Source organism: Pecten maximus, chromosome 12 (genome assembly GCF_902652985.1).
Source record: "Pecten maximus chromosome 12, xPecMax1.1, whole genome shotgun sequence".
NCBI classification, from domain to species: domain Eukaryota; kingdom Metazoa; phylum Mollusca; class Bivalvia; order Pectinida; family Pectinidae; genus Pecten; species Pecten maximus.
In genome coordinates this window covers 14882312-14901258 of record NC_047026.1, presented here as the reverse complement: position 1 = coordinate 14901258, position 18947 = coordinate 14882312, and the positions used below count along the sequence as shown (strand labels likewise).

The window sequence follows — 18947 nt, the reverse complement described above, 5'->3', positions numbered from 1 at the left end:
GCATGTTTGAGTAGATCAGCCTGTAGGTCGTTCTGTTATTTTTATAGTTCCATTAAAACCCGAACAAATCATACAGATATCCTTTGAAATATACTAAATCGTCTCTTCGTTTGATTATTTCTCTTATATCTCCATTGTAACGCGTGCGACAAGTACGCCAATGTCTTAATACCATCTCGGATTCGTCAAGCAAATTCCCAAAGGGCTTAGATTTGCCAGGACACATGAATCCATATATATGTATATCAAATCTGAATGTATCTAAATGAAAAAAAAAATTATCCGCAGAACACGAAGAAGTATTTTACATCCGTGCTGGTTAATACTCTGAAGTCACGAGTGGATTACTCGCTTTTACGTTGTAGATGATTTTTTTATCACTATCGTTCATTTGAATATATGCTGTGATTAAATATGTACTTTACTATAATCATTCCCTGCGAAACGCGTTTGCGAGGGTATTAAATTGGGCTCCGTGCGTACACGCATACATGTAGCTCTAGTGGAGTGGTGCCTTTCGGTATAGAGTGCTCTGTATTTTTCATAATTTTCATGTAACCATGGAAACAAAATTAATTAATACCGAAATATCTCACTTTATAGAAACAACTAAATTCATAAATAATAGTTAGTTTCCATTTCTTTAACAGGGCGCGGGTGATATAAACGACTACGTCTTGTTTCTTACATATTGTTTTGACGACATAATGACAGACGTGATACAATGATATTTTGCCATACCGAGTTAAACATTTTAAATGAAAACTAGTTGTCCGGACAAAGTCCTTACACATACAGGAGGACGAATGAACGGCCAAGGTCGTCTTGTGGGGTGTAGTGCTTAATGAAATTTTCGAAATCTGTTTTTATTTCCGATCATTCCGTCGCCAAAAAGCACATGCTCAGTGAGATTTAATGCTGAATTATGGATAAAACTAAAAAAAAATGTGCCTCCTATAGGCGACGAAGACATTTTGACGCAAAGTATCGGTGAATGCACTCAACAAGGATGTGAGTACGGACAGACGAACAACCAGATATACCCATTTGTACCCCTCTAACATCATTTCGGAGGTATAAATGATATTGTCGAATGTTCCGGTTTCATCTAGATCTCTGCAGCGCCTTTTAGTCAAAAGGGTCGTCATTACCTCAAACCAGAATCAGCGTCAGAACACACAAAAAACTATAAAATAATGAAATGGCCGACTCTGCAATCAACATCGATCGGATCGGTCGCCATTAATTCGTGGCCCACAGCAAGGTGCAATATGTAAAACTAGCTGGCATGGAGAATTGGCCAAGTATTGTTTAACGCCCTACCAACAACTATGGTATGCAGGCGGTATTGGTATGTTTAAGGTGTCTGCGGTATGTTTTGTGATAGCGCGGAAGTGATGCTATCTCACTTACGAATATGGTCGAGGATACCCAGCAGGACACAACACCCGGTCACATTATACTAATAAAAGAATAACCAGTAGTCTAACTCCAAAATATTGCTAAGCATGAGTAGGATATTTCATTTTTATAGACCCTCGTTTATGTCGGCCAGAGGACAAAGCCTATAGCCTTTTTCACAGGGGCGAACACTCGCCAAAAGTGATATATTAGGAAGTCGTTCGAAAGAAGAGAAAAGATCATATCAAGATTTAGTCGCCTTATACGATCATGCAATTGGCCAGCAGGTACAGTTCTTACGGTACAGTTTATAGGTATGAAAGACGATTCATGTTAATAAATATTATCTACCCTTGCAATGATTTTAGTTTCGTTTTCGATTTCATATTACACATTCCGCATTTTAATGCAATAGTACATACTGTTCCCGCATCATCATCTCTTTTTCCGGTACACTTTTACTTGATAATATATGTTTCCCTTGAAACTGCTTCACTTTTGACATTTTGAGTGCTCTGTCCCAAAGCCCTGCTATTCCAAAGTCATTAAAATTGATAGTACAAGAAACTAACCAAAACCTTGTGAATCTTGTTTTTCTGTATCTTTGCTGAGGTCATTTATGTGTTTCACTGGTAATTAACCGAGACAGCAATCGATCGTCATTGACATTTGCTCTTGAGAGAACATTCGCAAACACGAAAAATACGAAAACTTGGAAGTTGTAAGAGAACGCTCTTGTGAAGAAGGTGTTTGGTTCTGTCTTCTAGCTGAGACATATCAGAGTCGATAACAATGTTAGGTCCTGCTCGTCATTTATGAAAGTGGAACGACCGGGTTGGGTGTCCTGCTGGGTGTCCTCGGCAGTATTGTACAACCCCCACCCCCACCCATTATAAATTTTAGTCGTCTCTTACGACCAGGCCCTGCAGGTAGGGGCGTAAGAATTGTACCTGCTGCCCCCATTGCAAGAGACGACTAAATTTGGGATCTTATCTTTTCTCTTCTTTCTTACAAACTTTCTTCTTCCTAATAATGTCTCCCTTGACACTGCCTCACTTTTGTTTGGCCTTTAGTTGAGCGTTCGCCTCTGTGAGGAAGGCTTTGGGTTCTGTCCCCTGGCCGAGACATACCAGAGTCTTTAAAAATGGTAGTTGCTGCTCCTGCTTAGCGCTCAGCATACACGGAGTGGGACGACTGGTTCGCCCGTTGTCAGTATAATGTGACCGGGTGGGGTGTGCTGCTGGGTGTCTTCGGCAGTATGCTTCAGTGAGGTAGCACTATAAATCGGCAAAAGTTCCGGCCTATAACAAGGAGACTTAACACGAACATACCGCAGCCTCCCAAAGCACACATACGCACTCACCACAAACATGCATATGGCACGCACGGGAGGCCGTCCTTAAATGACCCTAGCTGTTAATAGGACGTTAAACAAAATAAACCAAACCAAACCAAAATCTTACGATCATGCAATGGGGGCAGCAGGTACAATTCTTACGTCCTACCTGCAGGGCAGTTCAATCTATGAAAAGTGTTTGATTCAGTCATTTGGGTTAGAATGACCTTTAGTCATCGTGCTTCGTCCGTCGTCGTCCGCATTGTCACATTTCAATTTTCCTCTCAAGTTCCACTGGTTGGATTGAAATGAAACTTGCCTTGAATGATCCTGACCAAGTGTTGTTATTTTCGGATCGGTCCGAAATCCAAGATGGCCGACATGACAGCCTTCTTGAAAAACACACTTTAAACTTCTTCTCCAGTTCCACTGGTGCCATTGAGCTGGAAATTGGTGGGGTTGTTTAAGGAAGGGGAACTAACAAAGTGTTGTTATTTTTCAGCTTTGTAAAATCCTTGACATGGCAGCCACAGCGGCCATTTTGTAACATGATCACACAATCAACATTTTCCTGAACAAGACCTATTTCAAACTTCTCCTAAAGTTCCACCAGTGGGATTCGGCTATAACTTACCTGAGATGAACCTGACCAAGTGTTATTTGTTGGCTCAGTCCGAAATCCAAGATGGCCGCCATGGCAGCCATCTTAAAAAACACATTTTAAGATTATCCAGTTCGCCAGGCCCCGCTTTCACGAAACTTCTTAAGTCCGTTCTCAATGCTTAACTCTGAGTACATGCTTAACTTTAAGCATATGCTCAAAATTCGGCTTTCACAAAACTTCTTAATTCTCAATTCTCAGATTTTAAGTTGAGAACGGGCCGATATTTGAGAACGGTCCTAAGCATGCTTAAGTCTATGATCTCGTTCTTAAATATGGCGAACATACGTAAACTTCCTCATCGTCTGCGGCGGCGACTGACCCATCGTCGTGCATAGATATATTCCGTTGTCTGCATATACATTTATGTACATTGAACACATTGCCATACTAGGGCATATATATATATATACGACAGGAATCGATTTCAGCCTGTAAAAACATGTATTTTGTTACTCATTCGACAAATGCTGGAGTGAGCAATGCCCGTCCCTTCGCAACAAGCTTTCTTTACTTGCATTGGCCGATAATCTTTGGGTGTCGTAGTCGACCGTGTCAAGGTGCATCATTGAGGTTGTATTTATCCTTGCCACATTTCAGACTTTCCATCATCTTCCCGTCAACACAAATACTTACTAACAAACTTTCAAACTGCAAGAGCCGTCTACCGGCGACCTACATATCGCTGTAGTAATAAATGCGGTAGTGGACAACACAGCTCCAACATCCACCTTCACAATCGTAAAGTAGGCTAGCGCGACTACGACATCAAACACCACAGTTAGTTGTTACTACATCAACACGTACTGTCAATAAAATATGTTTCGTAACTAAAATAAAACATTTCAAGACAATATAGGTACGGAGATATTCACATAAATTCACTTCAAAGAAGGAAAGAATGTCAGGTTTCGTAAGAGTTACTTTCCATCTATATGGCTAAATTAAACTTGTATTTATTAAATTGTATATTTTTCAATTGAATTACTGTATACATTTATTACATTATATGCCTAAATATTTCAAAAAATATACATATATATCTTCAGTGTATTGTAAGCCTTATGTACGAGTGATAAAATTTTAAATGCTATTTCCAAATATATTCCATATTTCAAATTTGACAATCTGATTAAAATCAGCTGTTACATGGCTACGTTTACGGATCAGGCGTAGTGCATAGTAAACGTAGCCATGTAACAGCTGATTTTAATCAGATTGAAAATTTGAGTGCAAACCTTAAATTTTTTGTTTCATATTTCATTGCTACATTATTTACCCATTTGATATTTTTTACCCATTTAGTTCAGATATCCTTATCTGAACTATATATCTATGTAGTTAAAATTAAAGGTGTATCTAATTAAACTAAAAATAACTGTACACTGTATTTAAAACAGGTTATAATCTCCATTTCTAAATGCATCTACATAATTCTGAATTTTAAATATTAAAGATATCTCTATTTTGTGTTAAATAAAGCTGTATTTTAATAAATTATATAAAGATACATCATGTATCTGTACTTTAATACAGAAGTCTCTAATTATGAAAAATATATGTATTTGAATGGATCTATCTCAATTGAAATATATACCCAAATTAAAATAGGTAAAACCCACATGGCTTAATTGCCATAAAGTCATTTTAGTTTTTACCCATTTATTTCAGATATCTCTATTTGTTGACAAAATACAGAAATCTGTATTGAAATAAATATCAATATTTAAGAGTACAGATATGTATTTAAATACATGTAGGCCTACAGGAATTAAATAAGTGAAAACACAAATGGCTTTGCATATAGTTGCATGCATGAATGGAACATTTATCAGAATACATGACCAAAAAAAGTCTTTGTCACAAAAAATGGGTATTATGCCCTAAAATGCAAGAAATTAGAGTTTTCTTATCTTTTTAAAATTGAAATTGGCCTAAAACAAACCAAATTAACATTACATATACTGGCCTATAACTTATGGATCATAGTAAAAAATTTAAATTTCTATTGATACTTTTGAATTTGTTATGTTATAAATATACAGTAACTAGAGTGTATCTTTATTTGTGTTTATCAACTTTTTTTATAAAAGAAATTAACAGATATCCACTGTCATGCAATTCTTTATTCAGACAACATGTGATGCCTATTTTCATATAACCAGCTATGTAGCAAGGTGGCCTGGGATCTGTCACAATGAAATAATCCACTGCAGATGCATGAAGGCTGTACACCTGAAAAAGATAAAAGGAAAAGTTTTAAGTTAATGCCATGTCCTATTAACCAACTACAGTAGTTATATAACAGGTTCACTGTACCTGTTTATCATGTAAGAGGAGCTTCTCTATACAAATACAGGTGCCCACCGTACAGTAAAGTACATGTGTATCATATACAGGTGTCCACTGTACAGTACAGTACATGTGTATCATATACATGTACAGGTGTCCACTGTACAGTACAGTACAGTACATCCTCACTCATCAAAACGTCTTCCACGAGATCGAGTTCCGTCCAGTTTACCCCTACATGCCCACCCCGTTCCGCGCTATACGCACTGGAAGCGATTCCTGTACGCCATAGCTCTATTATTTGATATGTACCAAGTAGACAAAATACAATTGCGTGTATGTAATGCATGTGTAGGCCTAAATATTAAGACACTTACCTCCGAATCGTTATACCATTGCTCCCGTAGTTTTTTAACAATCGCGTCTTTCACAAAAGAGTTCCCTGCGAGGCCGCTTACGGACCAAATAATACGTTCTTAGCTGAGAACGTTCTCAAATATTTAAGAACGTGTTTGTGAAAGCCATTTTTAAGAACTTCTCAGCTAAGTACGTACTTAGCTTGAGAATTGAGAATTAAGAATTGAGAATTGAGACGTTTCGTGAATGCGGGGCCTGGTGCCATTGAGCTGAAAATTGTAGAGGATGTAAGAAGGGGAACCAACAAAGTGTTGTTATTTATCAGGTTCGTAAAAAAGCATTTTCCTGGACATCAACTATAACTTAGCTTAGTTGGCCAGCACACATTTATTCGTACGTGTCTGCTCTGTTGGTGAGTCCTGTACCCTATTTACTTATCATTATAAGACCCTAGTTGGAACAGACTTTTTTTTAAAAGAGATTTTAGAGATCTATCTTAATGTGCAAATAGGATATTTAAAAAATCCGGCAGGAAGGCAAACAACCCAAACAGGAACCTTGCCTGGGTGGATGTCATAATAATTGACCAGATCAATGAGAACAAATAATAGTTCTTTATTACGGAGACGTCTAGACATACCTAGGTTCTATTAATTGCCTTTAGCTCATGTACGAATAACTGGTGTATCGCGCCAATTATAATATATATAGCTGGGAGATGATTTACCAAGCGGCCCTATATCACACATCTTTTACTAAAACCTTGACCTGCTTGACCTTCAGCGTTGGTATGTTAAAGTCAGACGGTAAAGTTCTTTTTCAAAAGAAAAATGTCGGGAGATTATATTTGTTTGTTCATGCGAGCTACAAAGTTAGTTCGATTCATGTTGAACTTGTGACGCTAAAGAGGTCTGGACCCAATCTCCGACATATGCAACGTAATAGTCATCAGGTTCCTCAGATTCTATTTGACTTCCACCAGGTCCATGTCCAGTTGAAAATGTAACTTTAAGATAATTTCTATCGAAATAGAAGGTGTATGACATTAGCTGTTAATAGGACGTTAAACAAAATAAATCGAATCAAGTATCCTTTATTCCTCATCAGTTGATCCTGACCTTGTTATGTCATCCAATATCAAATAACATGGCAAGCAGTCACAATGACCACAAAAGTACTACATTAGCACAAGACCATTAAATGGGCCCGTGACAAAATCATGATTCTCATATCAAACCTCAGTTTATGTGAAAACCAGCAGAATGAAATGAAATTCATTATTTAGTGAGGGAACGCATCCCAAATAAAAGAGATGGTTAATTAATAAACCGAACATACTCACGCAATACTTTCTATTTTCTATATTACGAGATCCTGGGATTAGGATTTCATGGGCATTTTATAATTGTAACTTTACCATTGATCTAATCTATTTAAGTTTTTTCAAATAAAAACTAAAATGATTTGAATAAATCTTTACACTAATAGATTAGAAATTTACATTAATAAATTAAAACTACAATATTAATTTGAAAATGTTAAGCCTTAAGATTTCCTTACAAAAATACTTTGTTCAAACTCATCTGAAAGTCAATACCACAATATATGACTTAGCACAGCCACATTTATATTTTTGTTCTGAATTGTATGGCCCTTATGACCTGTAAGTGTTTACTTTAGTTTATTATTATTTAACGTCCGATCAACAGCTAAGGTCATTTAAGGACGGCTCCGTGCGTGCGACATGTATTCGCGTGGTTAGTCGTGATGTTTATTTCGGGAGGCTGCGGCATGTTCGTGTTATAAGTCTCCTGGTGACCAGTGAAGTGTTTTTGGGCAGTTAATATATCAATAATATTAACTATAAGTGACGTTTACATTGTTTGCTGATGTGTTATTGCTTTCGTTTACTGTCTGCTTTCTACCTACCATTTGTTGAGCATTTCTGTGTCGAATCGATGGACCGTCAGAGAGATAATGAAAAATAAGACAAACTTCAGGATTACTTTTAGTTAATCATAACTAAAAGAGTAATATATTAAGGTTTGTTTATGATGAGAGATGTGTTCACAGACTAATTTGGTCATTCTGGCTGGACATTTAAGTCAAGTAGCAATTTAAAGAGATAAACCAGCACCAGGTAGTTAATAACTTAATACAAAACCATTAACCATTTCTGATACTTATTGAAGCGTGAGGGCCAGCCTCACTCAGTGCATCGTGTGCAATGAACCATTTACCGTCAAACACTTTATATTAGATTGCATTGATCTACAACTTGCAAGAGGGAGTTTTTACAACAGGATGGCAAGTCTGAAGACTCTGTTCGAGTCTGATAGTATATACAAAATTTTGAACTATGTGAAAGTTATTGGTCTTTATCACAAATTTTGAGTAACCATAGCCACTTTTTGATTTTAATCTATCTTGAGTGTACCAATATATATCTACATTTTCACATGTTTCGTTGTTTTATATCATTTTGTCTCTTGCCCTTTTTGCTCGTATTTTTAATCACTTTTTTTGGCCTTTATGACCTTAATAGTGTTGATGGTTTGGTTTGGTCATTTAAGGACGGCCTCCCGTGCGTGCGACATGCATGCGTCTGGTGAATGGGTATGTGTTTTGAGAGGCTGCGGTATGTTCGTGTTAAGTCTCCTTGTGGTAGACCGGAACTTTTGCCGATTTATAGTGCTACCTCACTGAAGCATACTGCCGAAGACACCCAACAGCACACCCCTACCTGTCACATTATACTGACCACAGGCAAACCAGTCATTCCAATCAAAATATACTGAGCCGAAGGCCGTCCTTAAATGACCTTAGCTGTTAATAGGACGTTAAACAAAATAAACCAAACCAAACCAAGTATTCCGTTGATTTAATCTCATGCGGGGCACAACGCCGATATCTTTAATAAATGGATAGGATAATTCTGTTGAATTGCATAAAAAAATGTATTAATTGCATTGAACCCAATCAATAATTATTTAAAATTAAATTTAAAATTATTTGTCAGGAATTTGATTAATACATGCATACGCTATACAGATCACTACCGCCTATACGTATGTCTCAATATGTTATATGGAGCCGGAAACCGTGTGAACGTTAAATATGTTTGACAGGGAAGTTCTTAAAGTAACTCATGATGTTGAGAAACTGTAAACTATGTTTGTTTTTTGTTTGTTTTAGGGCTTGGTGGTGACAACATTATTGACACAGGAAAGAGATCTTCATGTTCGACTGCCAGGGAAATCATGATGCGGAATTGGTGCAAGGGATCAAATTTGTCGTATTACTGACGAGGGAGATAATCAATATTCATCGCCGGCGCCTAATCACCTCAAGAATTATACCAGAGAATAACGGAAATTGATATGAATTCCGACATGGATGTTTCATCCAAACATAATTTGACAACTTAAAATATCAGCTTGTCATGTGAAGGAATGAAAAACAACCAATTTAACCAAGATATCCTAGAATAATACGTAGTGTGTACGAGAGACAAATATTCCTTTTCACGTTTTTGACAATGGAAAATGGGTTTACATGTTAAAGTGTTACTCCTACGATACATTTCTCAAAATTCCATGCCATTTTGTGAGATCCGATTAGAAACAAAAACCAACATCCGTATTTCCAAATCAAAGTTTTTCTAATGAAACGCTGTATCATGGGGAAATGCAATTTGTTTTATCCAATCAATATCAAACCAGAAAGTCAAGCTGCATGTTCCGTTATGGAATTTCGTGTAATTATACAGAACATTGACTTAATCGATCATTCATTTTAATTTTTCGGAATTTTCTTTAAAGTTCTCATTCGACACCGATTCCTCTATCGATCGAAAGATGTGCGATATTTGATAAATCTACCTCAGTATTTTAACCATGGAGAATTGTTCGGCAGGGGCGAAGGGAATTACCTTCTATGATTTAAGCCCGGGAATGATTGTCGCCTGTATAGCTCTTGGATGTATCAATCTCGTCGTACTCCTTGGTAACAGCTTAGTGATCACAGCTGTAATACGGAACAGGAAGTTGCGTACAATCACAAATATTTATATAGTGTCACTAGCATGTGCCGATATGCTCCTCGCAATTTTTGTTCTTCCATTTTCTGCTGCTTTAGAAGTTTTACACTTTTGGCCATTCGGACAACCATTTTGTACCATGTGGCTAGCTATTGATGTTTTACTATGTACAGCATCCATCCTAAATCTGTGTGCCATCAGTTTAGATAGATTTCTAGCCGTTACAAAACCAATTCGATACCCTAGTCTCGTTTCAAAAAAGAGAGGAAAGATTTTAGTGATGTGTGTGTGGGTACTGTCGTTTGTGATTTCATTCCCGCCACTAATTGGTTGGAATGACGAGAATAACGGAATCCAGAAACATCAGAAGAACTGGTTGATAACCAAAGTGGAAGAAAATAACGACACAAAGTGGAGTTATAACTCAACAATAAACAATGTATACAACGAAAGGGATATAAATGACACCGTTTGTGTGAAGCTATACCCGGAGTGTGAACTGACAACTACTAAAGGTTATAGAGTGTACGCTGCCCTTGGCTCCTTTTATATCCCAATGTTTATCATGTCGTTTTTTTACTGCCGGATATACAGAGCTGCTACACGTACAGCCGCGGCGCTCAGAACAGGGATATTGATGACCAAGCGCTCAGACGAGCCAGCAAACAAGTGTCAAAAGGTTGACACGATTGCCCTCCGTGTCCATCGCGGAGGTGGCTCAATTTACCGATCACCTTCAAATATTTCAAGTAGAAGAGCGTCATATCTCGTCTGTGGTAAAGATGACAAATTAGCAAATGGCAACAGCGATATTGAACTTTTACCAATACGTAATCGCTCAATTTCGTGCAATAATAATAATAGGTCCCTAACTCATAACTACTCCGACTCTGATTTAAGGAATGGTACGTTCCGTCAGAAACATAGGTGCACGCCGGATCCTGCGAGTGACAGTGTTGCCGTCTATCTTGGTACCTCCGCCTCTCCGCGAACGCATTGTCCGGAAAGTCCCTATCAGAACCGGAAGTTGATAGTTAGCAACCGGAACTATAGTCAGACAAACAGACGTCATCGTTCTGTGCTTTTTATCAACGACGGACAATCTAATCAAAAGATTAACATACGTAAATTTCTAAGAGATACAAAGGCGGCAAAAACCGTTGCTATCATAGTTGGCGCTTTCATTCTTTGTTGGTTTCCGTTTTTTACGATTTATTTGATTGGTGCATTTTGTGCCGACTGTGTACCCGGTTTAGCATTTTCAATATTTTTTTGGCTTGGGTATTGTAATTCAATGATAAATCCTTTCATTTATGCTTTATTTTCAAGGGATTTTAGATTTGCATTTCGAAGAATTCTTCATTGCAGGAGATTTTCTCGAACATGTTTATTCCGACGATCGGACCAGTCCGCATGTAACAAGAGAATGGTTGGCTCCCCAGTTCTAGAAAGTGAAAGTTATTCAGACTTTTGATTGCCATATGACGTACTTATTACATAATCGTTTACTATACTTTAACGAATTTTCCTTTCATACCCACGTGCAACGCGTTGTTGAAATAGAGGCTTAATGTCCAAAACGAAAATTCAATTTTCTATGTATATTTCAAATCTGTATGTTCTAATTGAATGTCTAAAGTAGCTCATATGCCATAACGACCATCTTAGTTGTGAAATAGTTCAGTCAAGTTGTCGCTTTTTAACCTGCCCATCAGCGCCTGGAGGTCAATCGGGGTCAACGTTTGCATACCATCAAACTGCTAACCCACTGATAATTCTAGCCATGTTTGAAATATATGCAATTGAAATCCCACAAATGATGCTCAAAAAGGTTATTCTCTTCTTTAAACTATAATAAAGTTTACCCACTTCCCAGAGGGAAACGCGAGACCCAAGCCCCATCCCAGAAGCCCTTTGGAGGCTGGGACCATATGATAGAACAATTTATAGTAATGATATCGCAAAAATCTTTAAAATCGATTAATTGGCGAGCTATTTTTATATAATTGCATGGAATGAATATATTTTATGGCGTCATTAACAGCAGCATGTATGAATATAGAAGGGATATATTCCAAAAATACTTAATTTAGTACTAATACTGAAAACATCCAATCTAATTAAAATAGAGATGTTTATTCTCTAGTGAGAATGACCATCTAGATTTTTATTAGATTGGAAAACATCCACCCATCTAGTCCGAAGTGAAGACGAAACATTTACACGTATATATTTAGATGGTGCACGGAGTCATTGAAACACTACATTATCTTGCAGAGTCGTTACTTACAATGAGCCAAACAACAACAAAAAATATATGTGAAACTAACTGCTGTATTGTCAAGATTTCGTTCGCTGCTTTTGTCATTTATGAAATGCGTCCGCCCATTTACTGATGTGAAACTAATAAGCATAAAGTGCTAACAATGCTATTACGCCTAAGATATTTTTGAATAAATCTACATTTGGCGTAATTTCAGGGGCTGCTGTATTATTACGTCACAAAGGTATTACAATATGTGACACTATCAAACGCATGTACATTGCTGGTAACGTAAATAGACTTCCAAGTTGAATTGTAAATTTTATCCTCGGGTTATAAACTAAATGTTAAGTTCTCGAGAGCAAGTACACTATATATTCACAAACCCTTGTTTGAATTTTTCGTAAATTGTTGTGAAATTTACATGTGTTTCAATATCACAATTAGATTTATTAAGTCAAAGACAGTTCGATATCGCCCCATCCGACAACCCAGTGTTTCTTCTAGATTTTTTTTCACTGATAGTGCTTTTAATTTTGTCGCACGGTGGATTCAGTGGTGTAAAAGACAGCGTTATTTTAAAAATAGAAATGCGCAAGCAGTTAAATTGTATATATGGAACTATATATTATATTTAGTAAAAAAAAAATGAAATATCTTGTTGCTCAACAGTAGTGTGTTTGTTTTATATTGATGGATTAATGCAGAACACTCTACCAGCGCTGAACATGGAGACCAGCTGACATTCTGCCAGTATAAAGGGATATTTCGCTAGCCTGAACTAGCATGGTGATCTTAACTCTCCAATCTTACATTACGCCCCTCTTTCACAAAGTCTTCGCCTCCGAAGACAACCACTCCGGAGGCTCTTAAGCTGCATGGAAGTCTCTCAATTTTTTTATACACTTCATCAAGAGAAGTCAATGGCACTACTACAGCTGTAATAGGGAAGGAGTAACGAAAAATATACCGCCCACACAGGGCCTCTAACTAGCGACATAACGCTTAAGCTTTCCAACCAAACATTCTACCGCCCTGAGCTAGTAAGGTGATTTATGCTCTCCAATTATACACTGACATAGTATATTGTCATTAGAGATACGCAGCAGTATGTTTGTTTTTTAATTGTCTCCCAGTCCATTGATATGCTATCTTGGCTGATTTGGAGACTGCTGTTTTTAGATTGTTAAATTATTAACACATTAAGTAATTTCACTGGACTGATACCGTAAGCTCAATAGACTGACACCTGAAAGGACCACATTTTGTACCTATTCCATAGGACAGCGTTATGGTGGATTTATTTTGCATTGTTTAAAGCCGCATACTCCCAAATAACCTAAAATGTATTGATAGCAATCCAAGATTCTAAGTTATGCTTTCCTAACATTAAAATGACCATTGGACTCGACGCTTGACCGGGGAAATCTTTTCGACATCAGTGTATACTTAAGCAGTGAACTGTTACCAAATGGTAGTATACAGTCGATATGAATACAATTTGGGTGACAGATAAATAGAATGTCGCCCGCCCTAACGGGCGACATTCTATTGATCTGTCACCCAAATTGTATTCATATCGCCTGTATACTACCATTTGGTAACAGTTCAATGCTTATATTTACATTCATAAAGATTTTTTATTTACTGTAGGTTATGACGCGTTTAAATTTGCCGCTTACCCTATCACTGACGTCATCAAGTTCAAATACCGGAACAGCCGAATTTTCCAGAAGGAATAATATAGTCCCTGATGACGTTATCAATAGCAAGCACATAAGATCGTTTTTGTACAAATTTGGCTTTATTTTTTATTTCATATACGCTTGTAGGTATCGTCAAATTGTTCACAATTGCATAATTTCTAATTCTTCAAAATCGAAACCGTTTTTTCTGCGCAATGATATAAAGTTAACATTTAGAAGTGATGCGGCTTTGAACGGGCATTGCCCAGGACAGACTCGATTCCTCGGAAACACTTATGTTTCTATCGACTGGATTTACGTTATTTTAAGAAGAATACCAGCGTTTAGATTCGTCTTGACAGTAGGGGAAAACGATTCCAAGGATATTTCGTTCGAAACAGATTTCAGTCTAACCGGTCAACTCAGTGTCGCTAGGCTAACTTAGCAGACGATTTTCAACTTCACAGGAGCTCGATTTTGTAAGGTAGGTCTTTGACATCAGTTAATAACCACAAAACTAAAATCCAGTAGGCCTACACACACACAACCGGAAACCATGTCGATACTCCCGATATTTATACAAGATTGATTTTATAAATTAAATACATTACTTTTATTGTTGTCGTATCTTGCATTTCTGAAAATTCGGAACGAGCCCCTGTGAGTGTGACGACATTGACAATTTGATCATATTTCGTATTGACTACATTTTTCTAATTATAAAATGATACTGTCATAACTTGTGATGTTGCTTTATTTTTCGTTGTGGCTTCTGTAAATAAGTGCTAGCATTCCAAAGCTCTCTAGGCCGAAAGTAACTGGCGGCCATTGTTTAACCTACAACACTTGGAGCTGTATTCCTACACAGACCGAATCACTGTAAATTGTAGTATACAGTCTCATGAATACAATTTGGTTTACTAACGACATATAGACAAATGCAACACAGATTGTAAATATAAATAAATAAATCGCCGGATTTATTAGGTCATCTGACCTATAGTCATCATGTTTCGTCCGTCGTCGTGCGCCGTCCGCCGTGCGTAAACTTTTCACATTTCAAACTTCTTCTCAAGTTCCACCAGTGGGATTGAGCTGAAACTTGCCTGAAATGATGCTGGGATGGTCCCGCCCAAGTGTTGTTCTTTTTCGGGTCAGTCTGAAATCCAAGATGGCCGCCACAGCCGCCATTTTGAAAACACATTTGCATTTTCTTCTCAATTTCCACCAGTGCTATTGAGCTGAAACTTGCCTGAAATGATCCTGAGATGATCCCAACCAAGTGTTGTTATTTTTCAGGTCGGTCAGATATTCAAGATGGCCGCCATGGCAACCATCTTGAAAAACACATTTTAAACTTCTTCTCAAGTTCCACTGGTGACATTGAGTTGGAAATTGTTGAGGATGTTAAGGAGGAAGAGCCAACAAAGTGTTGTTATTTTTCGGCTTCGTAAAAACTTTGACATGGCAGCCACGTCGGCCATTTTGTAACATGATTGCGCAATCACGGTTCTTTGAACAACACCTATTTGAAACTTCTTCTCAAATTCCACCAGTGGGATTCAGTTCTTACTTACCAAAAATGATCCTGAGATGGTCCTGACCAAGTGTTGTTATTTTTCAGGTCAGTCAGAAATCCAAGATGGCCGCCATGGCAACCATCTTGAAAAACACATTTTAAACTTCTTCTCCAGTTCCACTGGTGCGATTGAGCTGGAAGTTGGTGAGGATGTTAAGGAGGGAGAGTCAACAAAGTGTTGTTATTTTTTGGCTTTGTAAAAACTTTGACATGGCAGCCACGTCGGCCATTTTGTAAAATGATTGCGCAATCATGGTTCTTCTGAACTACACCTATTTGAAACTTCTTCTCCAATTCCGCCGATGAGATTCAGTTCTTACTTACCAAAAATGATCCTGAGATGGTCCTGACCAAGAGTTGTTATTTTTCAGGTCAGTCAGTAATCCAAGATGGCCGCCATGGCAACCATCTTGAAAAACACATTTTAAACTTTTTCTCAAGTTCCAATGGTGCAATTGAGCTGGAAACTGGTGAGGATGTTAAGGAAAGATAGTCAACAAAGTGTTGTTATTTTTCGGCATCGTTAAAACTTTGACATGGCAGCTAAGGTGGCCATTTTGTAACATGATTACGCAATCATGGTTTTCCTGAACTATTTGAAACTTCTGCTCAAATTCCACCAGGGGGATTCAGCTCTAACATACCAGAAATGATCTTTAGATGATCCTGGCCAAGTGTTGTTATTTATGGGTCAGTCAGAAATCCAAGATGGCCGCCATGGCAACCATCTTGAAAAATAATTTTAAATTTCTTCTCCAGTTCCACTGGTGCGATTGAGCTTGAAATTGGTGAGGATGTTAAGGAAGCAGAGCCAACAAAGTGTTGTTATTTTTTTGCCTCTGCCACAGCAGCCATTTTGTAACATGATTGCGCAATCATGGTTTTCCTGAAAAACACCTATTTCAAACTTTTTTTCAAATTCCACCAGTGGGATTCAGCTCTTACTTACCAGAAATGATCCTGAGATAGTCTTGATCAAGTGCTATTTTTCGTGTCTATCCAAATTCCAAAATGGCCATCATGGCCAACAGTGCCACTATACCTGCTACAGAGAATACATACTACAATAGTATAATGTTCTTTAATTTAGAGTCAGATGACCGTTAAGGCCCTTGGGCCTCTTGTTTTTATCGCGAGATCTGTCACGGAGCCGTGAACGATGCTACAGCACGTACTCTTACACATAAACTACACACATGGCCGTTTGTTGAGTATACTTTGGTTTGGTTTGGTTTATTTTGTTTAACGTCCTATTAACAGCTAAGGTCATTTAAGGACGGCCTCCCGTGCGTGCGACATGCATGCTTGGATGAGTGCGTATGTGTGTTTTGGGAGGCTGCGGTATGTTTGTGTAAAGTCTCCTTGTAATAGGCCGGATCTTTTGCCGATTTAGAGTGCTACCTCACTGAAGCATACTGCCGAAGACACCCAGCAGCACACCCCACCCGGTCACATTATACTGACAACGGGCGAACCAGTCGTCCCACTCCTTATTTGCTGAGCGCTAAGCAGTAGCAGCAACTACCATTTTTAAAGACTCTGGTATGTCTCGGCCAGGGGACAGAACCCAGAGCCTTCCTCACAGGGGCGAACGCTCAACTAAAGGCCAAAAGTGAGGCATTGTCAAGGGAGACATTAGGAAGAAGAAAGTTGTTAAGAGAGAAGAGAAAAGATAATATCCCAAGTTTAGTCGCCTCTTACGATCATGCAATGGGGGCAGCAGGTACAATTCTTACGCCCTACCTGCAGGGCAGTGTTGAGTATACCTGATCTTAACTAATAATGAACATATAAGCAAAATACTCTCGTAATTACTGATCAAGATAAATAAACTTACAACCAAATACTTAATTTTAGAATATAACAATATGCATTCAACAAAACATCGATAAAATTCAGATCGGTGAAGTTAACAATGTTGGGGGTTTGGTTTGGTTTGGTTTATTTAAGGACGGCCTCCCGTGCGCGCGATATGTATGCGTGTGGTGAGTGCGTATGTGTGTTTTGGGAGGCTGCGGTATGTTCGTGTTAAGTCTCCTTGTGATATGCTGGAACTTTTGCCGATTTAAAGTGCTATCTCACTGAAGCATACTGCCGAAGACATCCAGCAGCACACCCCACCCGGTCACATTATACTGACAACGGGCCAACCAGTCGTCCCACTCCAAATAGGCTGAGCGCTAAGCAGGAGTAGCAACTACCATTTTTAAAGACTCTGGTATGTCTCGGCTAGGGGACAGAACCCAAAACCTTCCTCACAGCGGCGAACGCTCAACTAAAGGCCAAACGTGAGGCATTGTCAAGGGAGACATTAGGAAGAAGAAAGATGTTAAGAAAGAAGAGAAAAGATAAGATCCCAAATTGATGCAATGGGGGCAGCAGGTACAATTCTTACGCCCTTCCTGCAGGGCAGACAATGTTGGGGGAACACGGAAAAAGTTAACTAGTAATGCAATAGACGTTCGGCAAAATCGGAATTCGAGTCCATTCCTTTTGTTTCTTTTGATGAGTTCCAACGATTCCATTCTTTTCCTAAGAGAATCCTGGGGTTTTGCCGATTCCAGTCCCTTTTACGTTTCTTTTTGGCAAAATCTGTGTGTTTTGGCAGGCCCACGCTTTCGGCATTCCACCATTTTTTTGTTGACTGATAACCTGCCCGTTGCGTTGTGGGACTAATTTGCAAAAACACTTGGTCCGTCGGAAGTTATTACTTTGGGAATTTCCCGTTTACTTTCATAAATACACATTTTCCTCCAGCTTTTGATTCGCCATTATTTGTTAGTGCGATAAACATGGATGTGTTTGTCTCCTTGTCATAGCGCGAAACTAAAGGCGACCTTATAGTGCTTACTCGCCGAATCATATCGCAAAACATACCTAGGGGGATACCACACCTAGTCACATTATTCTTACAACCGGCAAACCAGTCTTCTACCTGAGCGTTACACAGTAGGGAAACAACCATTTTTAGGTCATCATGTTTCGTCCGTCGTCGTGCGCCGTACCTAATTTTTTTACATTTCAAACGTCTATCAAGTTTCACCAATGGGATTAAGCTGAAACTTGCCTGAAATGATGCTGGGATAATTGTCCTGACCAAAGTGTTGTTATTTTTTGGGTCAGTCTGAAATCCAAGATAGCCGCCATTTTGAAAACACATTTGAAACTTTTTCTCAAGTTCCACTGGTGAGATTGAGCTGAAACTTGCCTGAAATGTTCCTGGGATGGTCCTGAGGAAATGTTGTTATTTTTCAGGTCGGTCAGAAATCCAAGGTGGCCACCATGGCAGCCATCTCGAAAAACGCATTTTAAACTTCTCCAGTTCCACTCGTGC

General features: G+C 38.4%; 1 protein-coding gene across 2 annotated transcripts in view; it reads left to right on the top strand.

Moving 5' to 3' along the window:
- Positions 1-13009, top strand: part of LOC117339613 (probable G-protein coupled receptor No9) — a 51879-nt gene extending 38870 nt beyond the window's left edge. For both annotated transcript variants that reach the window (XM_033901301.1, XM_033901300.1), the window contains one exon: positions 9243-13009. In XM_033901301.1, the coding sequence (XP_033757192.1) occupies positions 9944-11560 (1617 nt within the window). In that variant the 5' untranslated portion in view covers positions 9243-9943 and the 3' untranslated portion in view covers positions 11561-13009. The remainder of the gene's footprint in view (positions 1-9242) is intronic.
- Positions 13010-18947: the final 5938 nt, after the last annotated feature.